This window comes from Anomaloglossus baeobatrachus, chromosome 4 (genome assembly GCF_048569485.1).
Source record: "Anomaloglossus baeobatrachus isolate aAnoBae1 chromosome 4, aAnoBae1.hap1, whole genome shotgun sequence".
Lineage (NCBI taxonomy): Eukaryota > Metazoa > Chordata > Amphibia > Anura > Aromobatidae > Anomaloglossus > Anomaloglossus baeobatrachus.
This window is the reverse complement of record NC_134356.1, coordinates 248,970,539-248,986,413: the sequence shown is the minus strand read 5'-3', so window position 1 is coordinate 248,986,413 and position 15,875 is coordinate 248,970,539. Positions and strand designations below refer to the sequence as shown.

The 15,875-nt window shown below is 38.8% G+C and overlaps 1 protein-coding gene across 1 annotated transcript in view; it reads right to left on the bottom strand.

Moving 5' to 3' along the window:
* Window positions 1-2,981: 2,981 nt before the first annotated feature.
* ALX1 (ALX homeobox 1) overlaps window positions 2,982-15,875 on the bottom strand; it is a 33,500-nt gene continuing 20,606 nt past the window's right edge. The window contains exons 3-4 of the mRNA XM_075342424.1: window positions 13,540-13,668; window positions 2,982-3,317 (exon numbers count right to left, since the gene is read on the bottom strand). Coding sequence (XP_075198539.1) covers window positions 2,997-3,317; window positions 13,540-13,668 — 450 coding nt within the window. The 3' untranslated portion in view covers window positions 2,982-2,996. The remainder of the gene's footprint in view (window positions 3,318-13,539; window positions 13,669-15,875) is intronic.

Genomic DNA, 15,875 nt, shown 5'->3' with positions numbered 1-15,875 from the left:
ACAATTGTTTTATGGGCTTTTTATGTACCCTGTTCACTATATGATAAAACTGACCAGGGAATATGATTCTCCAGGTCAGTAGGAGTACGTTGATATGAAGTATGTATAGTTTTTATTTTTATTTAATTGGTGAAAAAAAAGTCTGAAGTTTATCAAAATAAAAACTATGGTTTTGGTGCAATTTTCCGAGACCTGTAATGTTTTCATTTTTTGGGATCTGGGTTGTGTGAGGGCTTATTTTTTTACAGCCTAAGATAACTATTTTACTGATAGCATTTTGGGGTAGATATTTTGATCCCCTCTTATTGCATTTTATTGCAATTTTTGTGGCAATCAAAAAAACATATTTCTGGAGTTTGCCATCATGCAATTTGCAGTCATGTCACAGGGCCGCTGATGTGACCAGGGAATGGAACACTATCTGCAGGCGCATGTTAAATCCCGCTTTCAGAGATTGATAGTGGGATTTAACTGCTTAAGAACCAGGAGTAGATCACTGAATCCACCAACGCATGTTAGAGGCTGACAGATCAGCTGTCATGTGCAGGGAATTGTGCAAGTTCAGAGTGCAAACACGCATCAAAGGCAGGGAAACCACCTTGGACCTACTAGTACGTCCAAGGTCCTGAAGAGGTTAATAAAATGCAAAATATCATATGTATACAAAATTGATATCAATAAAACCATCAGCTCACCAACCAAAAATCAATCCCTCACACAGCTCAGTCGATGGATAAATAAAAATGTTTTGGGTCGTGGAAATTGTCAACACAAACCAAAAAAATATATAATTTAACAAGCCCTCATACAGCTAAGTCGCTAGAAAAAAAAACGATGCCTTTCAGAAGGAAGGGTAGAAAAAATGAAAGCCCCAAAAACAAAAAATCGTCCAGTCCTTAAGGGGTTAATCGTACTTTGTTTTAATGTACATGCTTAAAATCTAAAATAATTAGTACCATAGTATAAAATGCAATGTTAACTTTGCTGATATCATCCAGTGTTAAGAGATTAATGTAATGTACGCTTACTGATTACATACTGCTACATGTACAGATGTGAACTGCTTATCTTTACTTTCGGCTTGAAATAATCCTGAGAGGAGTGTCGTGAGATGGCCAGCTTTGGAAAAAAAATATTTGCAATACTTAACAGAGTATACTACTCATCTTAGGGTATTATGAGCCTGGAGAAAAGGTAAGACTAGTGAAAAGCAAGCACTACATGCTCGGGTGCCTGTTACTCATAATGAGCTGTTGGACACTCAGACAGGCTCGGCTCGTGTAACGAGTATAATGGAAGTCAAAGGAGAACTCAAGTATTTTTCCAGAAGATCTTCAGGAAAATACTCAAGTTGCCAATTGGCTTCTGTTATATTCGGTACACAAGTTGCACCAATCCAAGCATCCAACTGCTGATTATGAGTCCCGAGTATGGTAGTCCTCGCTCATCACTATTCGTTGCGAGTACCGATCACCCGAGCATGGTAGTGCTCACTCAGCCTTACTCATTACGCATACCAAGGACACAAGCATGGTAGTGCTCACTCATCACTATTTATTATGAGTACCGAGCACAGGAGCATGGTTGTGCTCACTCATCATTATTCGTTACGAATACCAAGCACACAAGCATGGTAGTGCTCACTCATCACTATTTATTACGAGTACTGAGCACCCGAGTATAGTAGTGCTCACTCATCACTATATATTACGAGTACCGAGCACCCGAGCATGGTAGTGCTCACTCATCACTCTTCATTACGCATATCAAGCACACAAGCATGGTAGTGCTTACTCATCACTATTTATTATGAATACCGAGCACCCGAGCATGGTAGTGCTCACTCATCACTCTTCATTATGCATATCAAGCACACAAGCATGGTAGTGCTCACTCATCACTCTTCATTACGCATATCAAGCACACAAGCATGGTAGTGCTCACTCATCACTATTTATTATGAATACCGAGCACCCGAGCATGGTAGTGCTCACTCATCATTATTCATTACAAATACCAAGCACACAAGCATGGTAGTGCTCACTCATCACTATTTATTACGAGTACTGAGCAACCGAGCATGGTAGTGCTCACTCATCACTCTTCATTACGCATATCAAGCACACAAGCATGGTAGTGCTCACTCATCACTCTTCATTACGCATATCAAGCACACAAGCATGGTAGTGCTCACTCATCACTATTTATTATGAGTACCGAGCACACGAGCATGGTAGTGCTCACTCATCATTATTCGTTACGAATACCAAGCACGCAAGCATGGTAGTGCTCACTCATCACTATTTATTATGAGTACCGAGCACCTGAGCATGGTAGTGCTCACTCATCACTATTTATTACGAGTACCGAGCACCTGAGCATGGTAGTGCTCACTCATCACTCTTCATTACGCAACCAAGCACACAAGCATGGTAGTGCTCACTCATCACTATTTATTATGAGTACCGAGCACCCAAGCATGGTAGTGCTCACTCATCACTATTCGTTACGAATACCGAGCATCCAAGCATGGTAGTGCTTGCTCATCACTACTAAGGACATATCTGTATATAAATTAGATTTTACCAAAACTTTCTGACATGATGTAATAGGAATCTTATTACACATCCATAGCAACAGATTTAGGTCAGTTTCATAGATTTGCTTTATTACTTTTAGTAAAAATATATGTAAACAAATAAGACCCAAACGTATCTAAAAAATATATCATTTCTACTTAGAAATTGGAAGACCAGGAATTACAGATTCAGAATATAGATATTATTTTGTTTTCACACAGTTTGCAAAATATAATGATGGCCTCAAACGTTTCAGGAATTTTCTATTTATTCTTACAAATGAAATAGTTTACAAGCTTTACAAAATATAACAACCAAGAGTTGATCAACATAAAATTCACACTGTCTTTATACATTGTTAAATATTACAAAAAAAGTGTATTCATTTTACTTATTACAAAGTGAAATTATATTAATTTACATAGCCCAGGAGATGTTTGCTGTGTGTTCTTTGGCTTTCATTCGAAGAACTGCGATACTCGATGATCGCCTTTCAAATTCCGGCTTTGCTTCAAAAGAATGTCCGTTTGTAGAACCTGATAATAACGATTCTGTGAAGAAGTTGTTGAGTGGCATATGACTAAACTGGTTCTGATGATTTGGAAAGCCAGCATATGAAGAATCAGTACGGGAAGAATGGGAGTAAGGGGACATGCAAGATGAAGGCTCTCGAGGCAGCATGCAGGAAGTGACCACAGATCCTCCACTTGGGTTTCCTGTCCATAGGTTATTTTGTATCTAGAAAAATAAAGGAAGACATTCAGGATTTAAGAAAAAAAGAAGCAGTAAAACCATGTCGTTTTATAGACTATACATTTGTAAAGCATTTCTGGCATAGAAAGATACAGAAACAACCTTCCTGGTAATAACAACAAAAACCTGCTTTGTATAAAAAGGACTATACTGAGTTTTCTCTTAATAATGCACAAACACATTAAGAACAACAAATCATTTTGTGGCAAGGTTTATCCACCACTTCTTTCCCATAGCTAATTAAAAATCATAATGAATTAAAATTAAATAAAAAGATAGTGCTGTAAATGAATGCCGTATAAAACTAAATGTCATATTTCATACCCTGCATAGCAAAGGTTATTTTAGGAAAACGAGAGATTGGCTTCAAGGTTGCACAGATCTCTTAACTTTCTCATGTCTCTAGAATGTTCAGATCTGATAACTGAAGCTCTTCTAATTGGAATACTAACTACGGTATATTTAATCATAACTCTTGGTGAGCATTGTTCTTTGGTACTGCTCCCTGTAGAGAGCAATGTATACATTGATTCCCTGAATATAGGAAAATATATCAATTAAGGAGCCTTGTAAACTGAGCATTGAGTAATAAAGTTTTGAGATTTGTACAATACAATGTGATGTGGATAAATAAATATATATATATATATATATATATATATATATAAAAATATATATATATATATATATATATATATATAAAAACAAATGAAGCCCGGCTCAATCTGGCAAGCCACCTGGGTCCATATATATATATATATATATATATATATATATATACTACTCAAAAAAAATTAAGGGAACTGTTTAAGTGTTCCCATTATTTCCTTGAGCATTGTATATATTGATATGATTTTATATCTACATATATATATATACATATATATACATTACACAGTATATATACATATATATATATATATATATATATATATATATATGTACACACAGTACATGTTGTACAGATATACAGCTCTGGCAAAAGTTAAGAGACCACTGTAAAATTTTCAGTTTTTCCGATTCTTCTCTTTATAGGTATATTTTTGAGTAAAATGTAAATTGTTCTTTTCTTCTATAAACTACTGACAACATGACTCTGAATTTCCAAGCAATAAATTTTGTATTTGTTTTTTGAAAATGAAAAATGGTCAAATAACAAAAAATGGATTGCTTTCAGACCTCAAATAATGCAAAGAAAACAAGTCCATAATCATTTAGAGACAACACTACTAATGTTTTAACTCAGGAAGAGTTCAGAAATCAATATTTTGTGGAATAACCATGATTTTTCATCACAGCTTTCATGTGTCTTAGCATGCTTTCCACTAGTCTTTCACACTGCTTTTGGGTGACTTTATGCCACTCCTGGCCAGTAGAATGAGGTGTACTCTGGTTGGAATTCAACTGACACTGGAATCGACATGCAGAGAAGCTGATTTTTATAAAACTGTTCCAGAGCGTTTTTATATATATATATATATATATATATATATATATATATATATATATATACAAATAAATATATAGATATAGATATATATAAAAATAAATATATATACTGTTCAAAAAAATAAAGGGAACACCATTGTGATGTTTAAGTGTTCCCTCTATTTTTTGAGCAGTATATATATATATATATATATATATATATATATATATATATATAAAAATACATATACGCACACACACAGATACATATATAAGTGGGATTTGTACTGGGTAACCTTATTTGGGATACATAGTTGTCTATAAGTACATCTTGCATAAAATTGATAACATTTTAATTTTTTGCCTACAAAAAATGAGAACTGAGTGGCAATGGTGCTAAAAGTCAGACTCTATCATGAGGCTCCTTTAACATCCATAACAATATTAGAACAATTATTTCTAGATAGATTATTTTTGTGCTTTTAACATACTATGCATATGTTGACAGGAATAAAATTATTATTATTACCATAACTAGATTTTGATGCTGACTTTATATCCAGAAATTATACTAATCATAGATAGGATAATATCAATTCATATAAGTCCATTTGCTACCAATTTTCTGAGATATTTGAATGTCTCAAGTATATGCTAGTATGATAGACACACCCTTGAAAACCGTGTAAAATGCAATTTGTAAACAAATAGCAATAAAAATCAATACAATTGCACTTAACACGTTATTGTATCAAAAAGCAAGAACAATTTTAAATGGTCTTCAATGGCAATTTCATGTTTGCTGTATCAGGGTGTGTAAATTGTTATTTATCAAGTCAAAGTTTGCTACTACTCGTGTTGGTTGGTGGTTTGGTTGGTTGGCGGGATATTACATATAGTGATTTTCAATACAATGGCTGCAAAAAATGTAGGGAAGGAGAAATAGTCTATAGTAGTAAATAAAGATTTCTTAGTTGGAACAATTATTGGAGGTAATTAGGTGTAACATGAAGCTCTACGAACTTAAGTCAAGATTTATAAGGCCTCATCTATGTGTCATCTATAAGGCTAGCCTCATTCTTCAGTTGTTATTCACATTTGTGTAAAACGAGCCAAGTTTTTTTTAAGCATGCTGTCTGATTTGATCAAGTGTGATTAAATAATCCATTATTTTTGTATGAATATAAAAATACTTTCCATTCAAAATATGGACAGCACATCGATGACATCCATAAGGTATCTATATAGTTTTTTATTTTTTTTTTAACAGGGCTGGCCATCGAATTGCGTTGGCAAATTTGAACTACAAAATTGATCAAAGTAGGATGACTTCTTTTTGGGGAAGGACAAAACAATCAGTCCACAAAAGAAAGGACATGTCAGAAGGCACATTTATTGTAATGGGTCCGTCACCTATCCCATGAAAATTATGGATAGCCCTAGTACCATAGAAAACTGATGACTGAAAAAGCCCAAATATTGGATTTATTTTGATAGAGGGGACTTTGTGCACCCTTGGTGAACAGGGCACAGATAGAACTGCTACTTGTACACCACCAACTTATATGTCCCTGCTATAGAATATAATATGATTTGAATAATAGTAGGAATTAATTATTTTGCTACAGTTTGTCTGATCGGAGGCTACACCTGGAAAACCTATATTTGGCACCGTACTCTTACATAGGCATGATTTCTTAAGTCGTAGTTCTTACATAAATACATAAATTGTCTTATTCTGAATATTTCAATGCAGCATAATTGTTACTTTTAACTTGATATAAAGTAAATCACATGTAAGAAATAAAGAAAAAAGTTATAAATAATGAAAATTTTAAATAATGGGTAGCATACATGGGCACCATTGACTACAGCTCCCAAAAGCAAAGAAACATTTCTCTCTTTCAGCATCAACTCTTTGAAGGATTAGAAAAGTTTGTCTTGCATTTGAAAAAGGAGAGATCCAGAAAAGTCATTGAAAAAGAATGAAAACAGATGTATTGGCTGGAAAAGGTTATTTTAAGCAATCCTTTGCCACTGGGGGCCAAGGTTCACTAAATAAGTCCGCAAAGGTACAATACTATCTTATATCTAACAGTTTATTTATTCAGCAGTCAACAAAGCCAAAGGACCTACAGTAAAATACTTCAGAGCTTAAAGAATTTCAGTTGCTGTGCCTCCAGATTTGGCAGGCGGTGTCTTGTTTTCCCTCTAATACTCGTTGTACATTAAGGCGATTTCTCACAGCAGAAAATGCTTAATGAAAATAAAGAACAGGTAAAGGCACTGTTCTGTCTGCTGTCATCCCAAAAATGGTTAGTAGCATGAAGATGAAAAAGTTTTATACTTCACTTACTGCTGTCGTTGGAAGCATTGCACATCATATTATTCTGCAACGTATTCGCAGTGGTAATGGGAAAAATACCAATATTAAAAATGGCATTAAAAAGGCATGGTAAACATTTCTATCACTGTATAACACCTTACATGTACAGAATTAATTTTCAGTCAAAAAAATGGCACATTCAATAAATTTGGAAAAAGTTCCACACTCCATACTGCACGTTTTGATACTATTAAGGTAGTCACAAATTTTGGCTAAAAAATCATAATGGATTTGGCATATGGCATGGTATTTTCCTTTACAAAGTGATAAAAATATGTAATTTTGCTTGGATGATAAGTTAGGGATAATGGGACTCATAACAGTAATGTATGTTTTGTCATATAACAGTAATACAGAATATGATATGGTGAAAGTTGCACACCCAAGAGTGTAGTTCACTTTATTTACTAGAATATTACAACAATAACCATTTGTATTGTTCACTCAAATTGCATAAGCTATACTTAAGTCTAAGGCTATGTGCGCACTGGGAAATGAAATTTCCTTGCGTAAATTCCGCAGGTTCTCAAAGATCTTATCACCTGCGGAAAAAATCCGCATCAAATCCGCACCCAAATCCGCATGCGGATTGTCACGTTTTGTTGCGGATTTGGTGCGGAATTGATGCGGATTTGGTGCGGTTTTTCCGCAAGCTGTTCCCTGCGTGATTTTTACATTAGATTAGGGAAAACCCGCAGCTACCTGCGGAAAAGAAGTGACATGCACTTGTTTTTGCTGCGGGATTTCCGCAGCAAAACATGCAGCTGTCAAATTCTGCCTAGTGCGCACAGGATTTTTTTTCTCCATAGGATTTGCTGGTGATTCACTGCAGAGATGTTATGAACATTTTCTGCAGCGAAACATGCAGCAAATCCGCGGAAAATCCGCGGCAAAATCCGGTAAGTGCGCACATAGCCTAATGGTTACAGTCTCTCTTTGTGAAGAGCACTAAGTTGTCGCAAAGGAGACTTATAAGCCATGCAAAGCTCCTCTGAGAATATAAATAAGTAAATAGCTTCTTCATGGAGAAGAAGATGACTGCAACTCTACTGCCACTTATTTTGGATAGAAATCCTAAAAGTCAATATAGACCATTTAATGAACCTTGCCATATAAAGTAATATAACAAGCTGCAAGACAAAGAGCACAACTAGGGTCTTATTCAAGGAGGGACAAGAAGGGGAGTACAGGTACTGCTCACCTCGAGTTTCAACCATCTGTTACAGCATAAAAGCACGGCTGCCGCTGCCCCACTTGTGGTCAGAGATTAAGAGGCAATGAAAGGGTTAACCCCTCTCTGATTGTGTCTGATGAAGGAGATGGAATCTCCGAAAATGCGTTGACAATAAATCACTTTGGTTTTACCTGGATGGTCTTTATACATACCAGCGTGGTATTTAGCCCTTTCATTGGCTCGTCATCTCTTGTCACATATTGGAGTTTCTCGTTAAGATTCAGTTCATATGTCATGTGGCAAGGCTCATTAAAGGATCAATATTGACTTTTAAGATTTTGGCATCCCCAGTAGGTGGCATTAAAGTTTCAGTCCTCTTCCTTTCTGAAGAGGCTATTTATATATCTATTATTAAGTGAATTCTTTATGACATCAAAGTTGATGGTTGCTCACTCTCCCCAGTCTCACAAGCTCGTTGACTTGGAGTACCACTCGACTCTGCTCTATCCTTCAAGCCGCACATCCAAGCCCTCTTCACCTCATTCTCTCTACAACTCAAAAATATCTCCTGGATCCATGCTTTCCTTAACCAAGAATCAGCAAAAACATTAGTACATGCCCTCACCATCTCCCGCCTCGACTACTGCACCTCCTGCTGTGTGGCCTCACTTCCAACACTCTTGCACTCCTCCACTCTATCTTAAATTCTGCGGCCCGCTTAATCCACCTCTCTCCTTGCTATTCACAAGTCTCGTTACTCTGCCAATCCCTTCACTGGCTTCCCATTGCCCAAAGACTCCAAAATTACCGTATTTTTCGGACTATAAGACGCACTTTATTTCCTCCAAATGTTGGGGGAAAGTGGGGGGTGCGTCTTATAGTCTGAATGTAGGGCTGCGGGGAATGAGGGTGTTGCGGTGAAGTGGGTCATCGGCGGCACGAGCAGGCTGTAGCAGCCTGCCGTGACCACGTGGACCCGCTCATTTAATATGCACAGCCATCATCCCGCCCATCATGTCTCAGCACTGAAGCTGGCGCTGACAGGTGGGCGGTGTGATGGGCGGGGAATGCGTGTATATTAAACAGCCTGCCCGCATGATCACCCCTGACAACTACAGCCTGGAGTGATCATGTGCGGCTGTATTCACAGCCCCCACGCATCATCATCAGCACGGGGTGCAGTGAATCAGTACACTCGCCGGCCACGATCCCTGCAGCACTGCGATGTCCTGTCTGTGACGGCGGTGGCTGTGTGGAGACTAGCGGTGCTCACAGCGATGACGTCATCGCTGTGCACACGTGTCCACACGAAGCCGCTGGCACAAACAGGAGGATGAGCGATGCTGCAGGGATCGTGGCCGGCTCCACACTCCAGCGCTGCTGCTGACACAGATGGAGGAAGAGCGATGCTGCAGAGAGTGAGGTAAGGTGAGTATGAACGTTTGGGGGTTTTTTTATGTGCCACAGGATGCGGGCCGTATACCAGGATGAGGGCATTTAGCAGGATGGGGGTATATGAGAAGGATGGGGGTATATGAGCAGGATGGGGGTATATGAGCAGAATGAGGCTATATTATAAGCAGGATGGGGGTATATTATGAGCAGGATGGGGGTATATGAGCAGGATGGGGGTATATAGCAGGATGGGAGTATATGAGCAGGATGGAGGTATATTATGAGCAGGATGGGGGGTATATGAGCAGGATGGGAGTATATGAGCAGGATGCGGGTATATAGCAGAATGGGGGTAAATAGCAGGATGGAGGTATATAGCAGTATGGGGCCATATGCCAGGATGGGTTATATAGCAGGATGCGGCCATATGCCAGGATGACGGTATATAGCAGGATGGGGGCTATACCAGGATGAGGGACAAATATTGTATATACAAGGCTGGAGGATCATTACCTGGCTGGGGTACCTTAGTAGAGAATTTGGGGACATTACCCCCATAACAGACCAAACCACATTTTTTGCTTAAAATTTTATTTTACTATTTCCCGCCTCTAAAATTAGGGTGCGTCTTATCGTCCGGTGCGTCTTATAGTCCGAAAAATACCGTATTAACCATGACATACAAAGCCATCCACAACCTGTCTCCTCCATACATATGTGACCCAGTCTCCAGGTAACTACCTGCACGCAACCTCAGATCCTCACAAGATCTCCTTCTTTACTCCTCTCTTATCTCCTCTTCCCACAATCGCATACAAGATTTCTCCCGTGCCTGCCACATACTCTGGAACGCTATATCCCAGCATATCAGACTCTCTCCTACCGTGGAAAGCTTCAAGAAGAACCTGAAGACTCACCTCTCCCGACAAGCCTACAACCTGCATTAACCCTCAGAACAGCACACCACTCCACAACCAGCTGTGTCCTCACCTATTGTACCCTCACCCATTCCCTGTAGACTGTGAGCCCTCGTGGGCAGGGTCCTCTCTCCACCTATACCAGTCTGTTTTGCACTGTTAATGATTGTTGTACTAATTTTTATGTACAGTTAGGTCCAGAAATATTTGGACAGTGACACAAGTTTTGTTATTTTAGCTGTTTACAAAAACATGTTCAGAAATACAATTATATATATAATATGGGCTGAAAGTGCACACTCCCAGCTGCAATATGAGAGTTTTCACATCCAAATCGGAGAAAGGGTTTAGGAATCACAGCTCTGTAATGCATAGCCTCCTCTTTTTCAAGGGACCAAAAGTAATTGGACAAGGGACTCTAAGGGCTGCAATTAACTCTGAAGGTGTCTCCCTCGTTAACCTGTAATCAATGAAGTAGTTAAAAGGTCTGGGGTTGATTACAGGTGTGTGGTTTTGCATTTGGAAGCTGTTGCTGTGACCAGACAACATGCGGTCTAAGGAACTCTCAATTGAGGCTGAAAAAATCCATCAGAGAGATAGCAGACATGCTTGGAGTAGCAAAATCAACAGTCGGGTACATTCTGAGAAAAAAGGAATTGACTGGTGAGCTTGGGAACTCAAAAAGGCCTGGGCGTCCACGGATGACAACAGTGGTGGATGATCGCCGCATACTTTCTTTGGTGAAGAAGAACCCGTTCACAACATCAACTGAAGTCCAGAACACTCTCAGTGAAGTAGGTGTATCTGTCTCTAAGTCAACAGTAAAGAAAAGACTCCATGAAAGTAAATACAAAGGGTTCACATCTAGATGCAAACCATTCATCAATTCCAAAAATAGACAGGCCAGAGTTAAATTTGCTGAAAAACACCTCATGAAGCCAGCTCAGTTCTGGAAAAGTATTCTATGGACAGATGAGACAAAGATCAACCTGTACCAGAATGATGGGAAATAAAAAGTTTGGAGAAGAAAGGGAACGGCACATGATCCAAGGCACACCACATCCTCTGTAAAACATGGTGGAGGCAACGTGATGGCATGGGCATGCATGGCTTTCAATGGCACTGGGTCACTTGTGTTTATTGATGACATAACAGCAGACAAGAGTAGCCGGATGAATTCTGAAGTGTACCGGGATATACTTTCAGCCCAGATTCAGCCAAATGCCGCAAAGTTGATCGGACGGCGCTTCATAGTACAGATGGACAATGACCCCAAGCATACAGCCAAAGCTACCCAGGAGTTCATGAGTGCAAAAAAGTGGAACATTCTGCAATGGCCAAGTCAATCACCAGATCTTAACCCAATTGAGCATGCATTTCACTTGCTCAAATCCAGACTTAAGACGGAAAGACCCACAAACAAGCAAGACCTGAAGGCTGCGGCTGTAAAGGCCTAGCAAAGCATTAAGAAGGAGGAAACCCAGCGTTTGGTGATGTCCATGGGTTCCAGACTTAAGGCAGTGATTACCTCCAAAGGATTCGCAACAAAATATTGAAAATAAAAATATTTTGTTTGGGTTTGGTTTATTTGTCCAATTACTTTTGACCTCCTAAAATGTGGAGTGTTTGTAAAGAAATGTGTACAATTCCTACAATTTCTATCAGATATTTTTGTTCAAACCTTCAAATTAAACGTTACAATCTGCACTTGAATTCTGTTGTAGAGATTTCATTTCAAATCCAATGTGGTGGCATGCAGAGCCCAACTCGCGAAAATTGTGTCACTGTCCAAATATTTCTGGACCTAACTGTATATTCTTTTCACTTGTAAGGCGCCATGGAATAAATGGCGCTATAATAATAAATAATAATAATAATAATGACAGACATTTTTACCATATCCATAGGTTTGCCAAGATAGTAAAAATGATAGCTGACTTGGCTGTTCCCCATAGAAGTTAATGAATGGAGATGCAAACATGCACAAACCCTTCTTCGTCTCATCCATTATCTTCCTTGGGTGCAACAGATAGATGCCATTTCACCTGGTGAGACAGGTGACAGGTGACCCAAGTTCTGGACAAAAGTGCAAAACTACATTTCTAAAAATATAACTGCAGATAAAAGATATATTACTGACTAATGATTATTGACTATGAATTTCATCTTAAAAGGTCATTAATTACAGATATATTCTTTTCCTTTTACTTAGGGCTTGTGCGTATTTTTGGACTGAGTGTGATCCATCAAAACACTAGATGGAGAAAATATGGTGGTCTGAACACAGCCTTAAGGCTACTTTACATGCTGCGACATCGCTAGCGATCTCATTAGCGATGTGAAATTCTAGATCGCAAATGCGATCTTTAGAGATCGCACATAGGTTATTTTACGTATGTGCGATCTCTAAAGATCGCACTTGCTATCTAGAATTTCACATCGCTAATGAGATCGCTAGCGATGTCATAGCATGTAAAGTACCCTTTAGTGTATATTGATGCGCCTTATCATTTACTGTGAAAATGTGGATAATTTTGCTAATATAATATACACTCTATATAACACACTAATATGGATCTTTGGTTTATAATTCTTCTTTTAATCTCATGGGGTCTGGAGTAGAATTAGTGGCAAGGCGCACATAAAGGTGTCACTCGTTCTGCGCTCCTGATTCGTGAAGAGGCATAATTTAGATTGTCATGATGAGGACAGAAATGATGATGTCTGTAAAGCGCTGCGGAATATGAAGGCACTATACAAGCAAAGGATAATAATAATACTCTTAATCTCAAAATCCGCAGGAATCTGTGTTCACTGGTGCCGAATACTTGTGATGACATGTTAACATTGCAGTTCTGTATTCTGCACATTCTTCATGATCAGTTATATTTTCATTATCATATTTACCTGTGGGTAACTTTCACTCCTTGGCAGGACAGAAATATCATAAGTGGCAGCAAAGTGGCTTTTGGCTTGCTGAATCTGACCATAGCGTTCTCTCTTTCTCCACTTAGCTCTGCGGTTTTGAAACCAGACCTAAAAAAGATAAAAGGTTTCACTCAGAACGTGTATGATGAATACAAAAATATTAACCACTAATTTATAAGTGAGCTCCACTGTAGCATATGCTTCTCCGCAGTGACATTATAGGACAACATAATCTGTGAGAAGTATATTTCCAAGAGCTTTGAGATGGTTTCTGCGTCTGGCAGTTTTATGTATGCAACCACAGATCACTTGAATAGTGCCTTGTGGAAAGAAAACCACTTGGGCTGAGTGGTGAAGCTGTAGCTACAGCCAAGATATGAAACTATGTGAGGAATCCATATTTCAATAATACAGACTCAATTCTTATCCTTATTTCTCTGTACTGATGTTTTCATATATACAGCTCTTCAGAGTGTCAGTTATCCCTTTTTTGCGGTGCTAATATTTCATCATAAGTGATATTAATATAATAGATAGAAAGATAGATCGATAGATAGATAGATAATAGATGGATAGTGTGATTGATAGATAACTGATAGCAGATAGATGATAGATCGATGGATCAATTGATCAATAGATAGATACGCATTATTATTATTATTTTTTATTAAAGCGCCATTCATTCCATGGTGCTTTACGAGTGACAAATCAGGGGGCATACATAGACAAGTACAATAAGCACGAACAATACAAGGCACAGACTGGTACAGGAGGAGAAGACCCTGCCTGCAAGGGCTTACAATCTATAAGGAATGGGTGAGGATACAGTAGGTGAGGGTTGCGATGGGCGAGCAGCGGTATAGTGGATTGAGGGTTACTGCAGGTTGTAGGCTTGTCGGGAGAGGTGGGTCTTTAGGCGAGAGTCTGATATGTTGTGAGAGAAATCTTGTATGTGATTGTGGGAAGAGTAGATAAGAAAAGTAGAGAAGGAGCTCTTGCGAAGATCGGAGGTTGCGTGCAGGTTGCGTGCATCCAAATTTTAGCACACAGTAAGCCAACAAATAGGTGATATATAAACTTGCAAAGTCTAAAGAAACAAAATTGCATCATCCATCATGAGTCACTGTAATATATGTCTCGCATTTCAAGATTGCTTAGTCTAAGGGTGCGTGCCCATGATCAGTTTTTGCTGCATTTTGAGCGCAGCAAGGTTCAGCTGCGTCCAAAACGCAGCGTTGTACAGTACAAGCATAGCGGAAGGGAGTTCTTGAAATCCCTTGCCCACTGTGCTTGTTTTTTCTGCAGCAAACTGACCTGCGGTACGTGTTTCCAGACCGCAGCATGTCAACTGTTTGCTGCGGAATCATATGAGTCCTCCGTAGGAAGAACACAGCGAGGAGATCGCAGCACACTGAAGCCTGATCATGGGTACAAGCAGCTGCGGTCTCCTGTGTTCTGCTGCGGAGGAAACACACGGCCCCGCAGGTCAAGACCCGCTGTGTGGGCACATACCTTTAGTTTAATCTGTAAATATTAGCAATTAGGGATAAGATAATCTCCTAGTTCAAGCTGATTTGCTCGAACTGTTCGACAACTTCAATTTTTGTCGTAAAAATGAGAGAGAAAAAAAATAAAATAAAAATACAATAACTACCTCCTAACCAATGTAATGTAAATTAACCTCATAGATTCCTCACACTTCAATTTTCAGGATGAAATGACACTATAAAATAGAATCAAAGTAATAAGACACATCCAGTTGGCTTATATGTGATGTCTGCTTTGCGTTATACCCTATAAAGTGTATTTACTCCAGTGTATTCCTTTGGGTTCCTTTAGTCTTTCATCAAACATTCGAGAACTTGCCACCATGTGACAATCAGTAAATGGAATTGACAACTGGCATCCAAAATACTGATTATACCGCCCTCCATTAGTGACGTAAAACATGGAGCACCCCAGGCAAAAGTTAGAGACCTACAAGTGAGTCTGCCACCGCCAATCAACATTTTCATGGGCTGCAATGCAATGTGCCCTACAAATAGAAGTTCTGGAGTTTACACACTTTTTTAATTATGTTTGTGTATTTCCTCCTACTGACAAAATGATGAGAAGCAGCAATATGAACGAAAACTACTACTTGGGATTTCTGTGTGAAAATAGTTGAGGCATGGATTGCATATAGGCATAATGAATGTACGGGGTTCTCAGGTTTAGGAATTCTGTTTCACATACACAGACAATTTTAACCCCTTCACTTCCAGGCGATTTTCCATTTTTCATCTTTGGGGTTACTTTCCTCCCCTTTTTCCGAC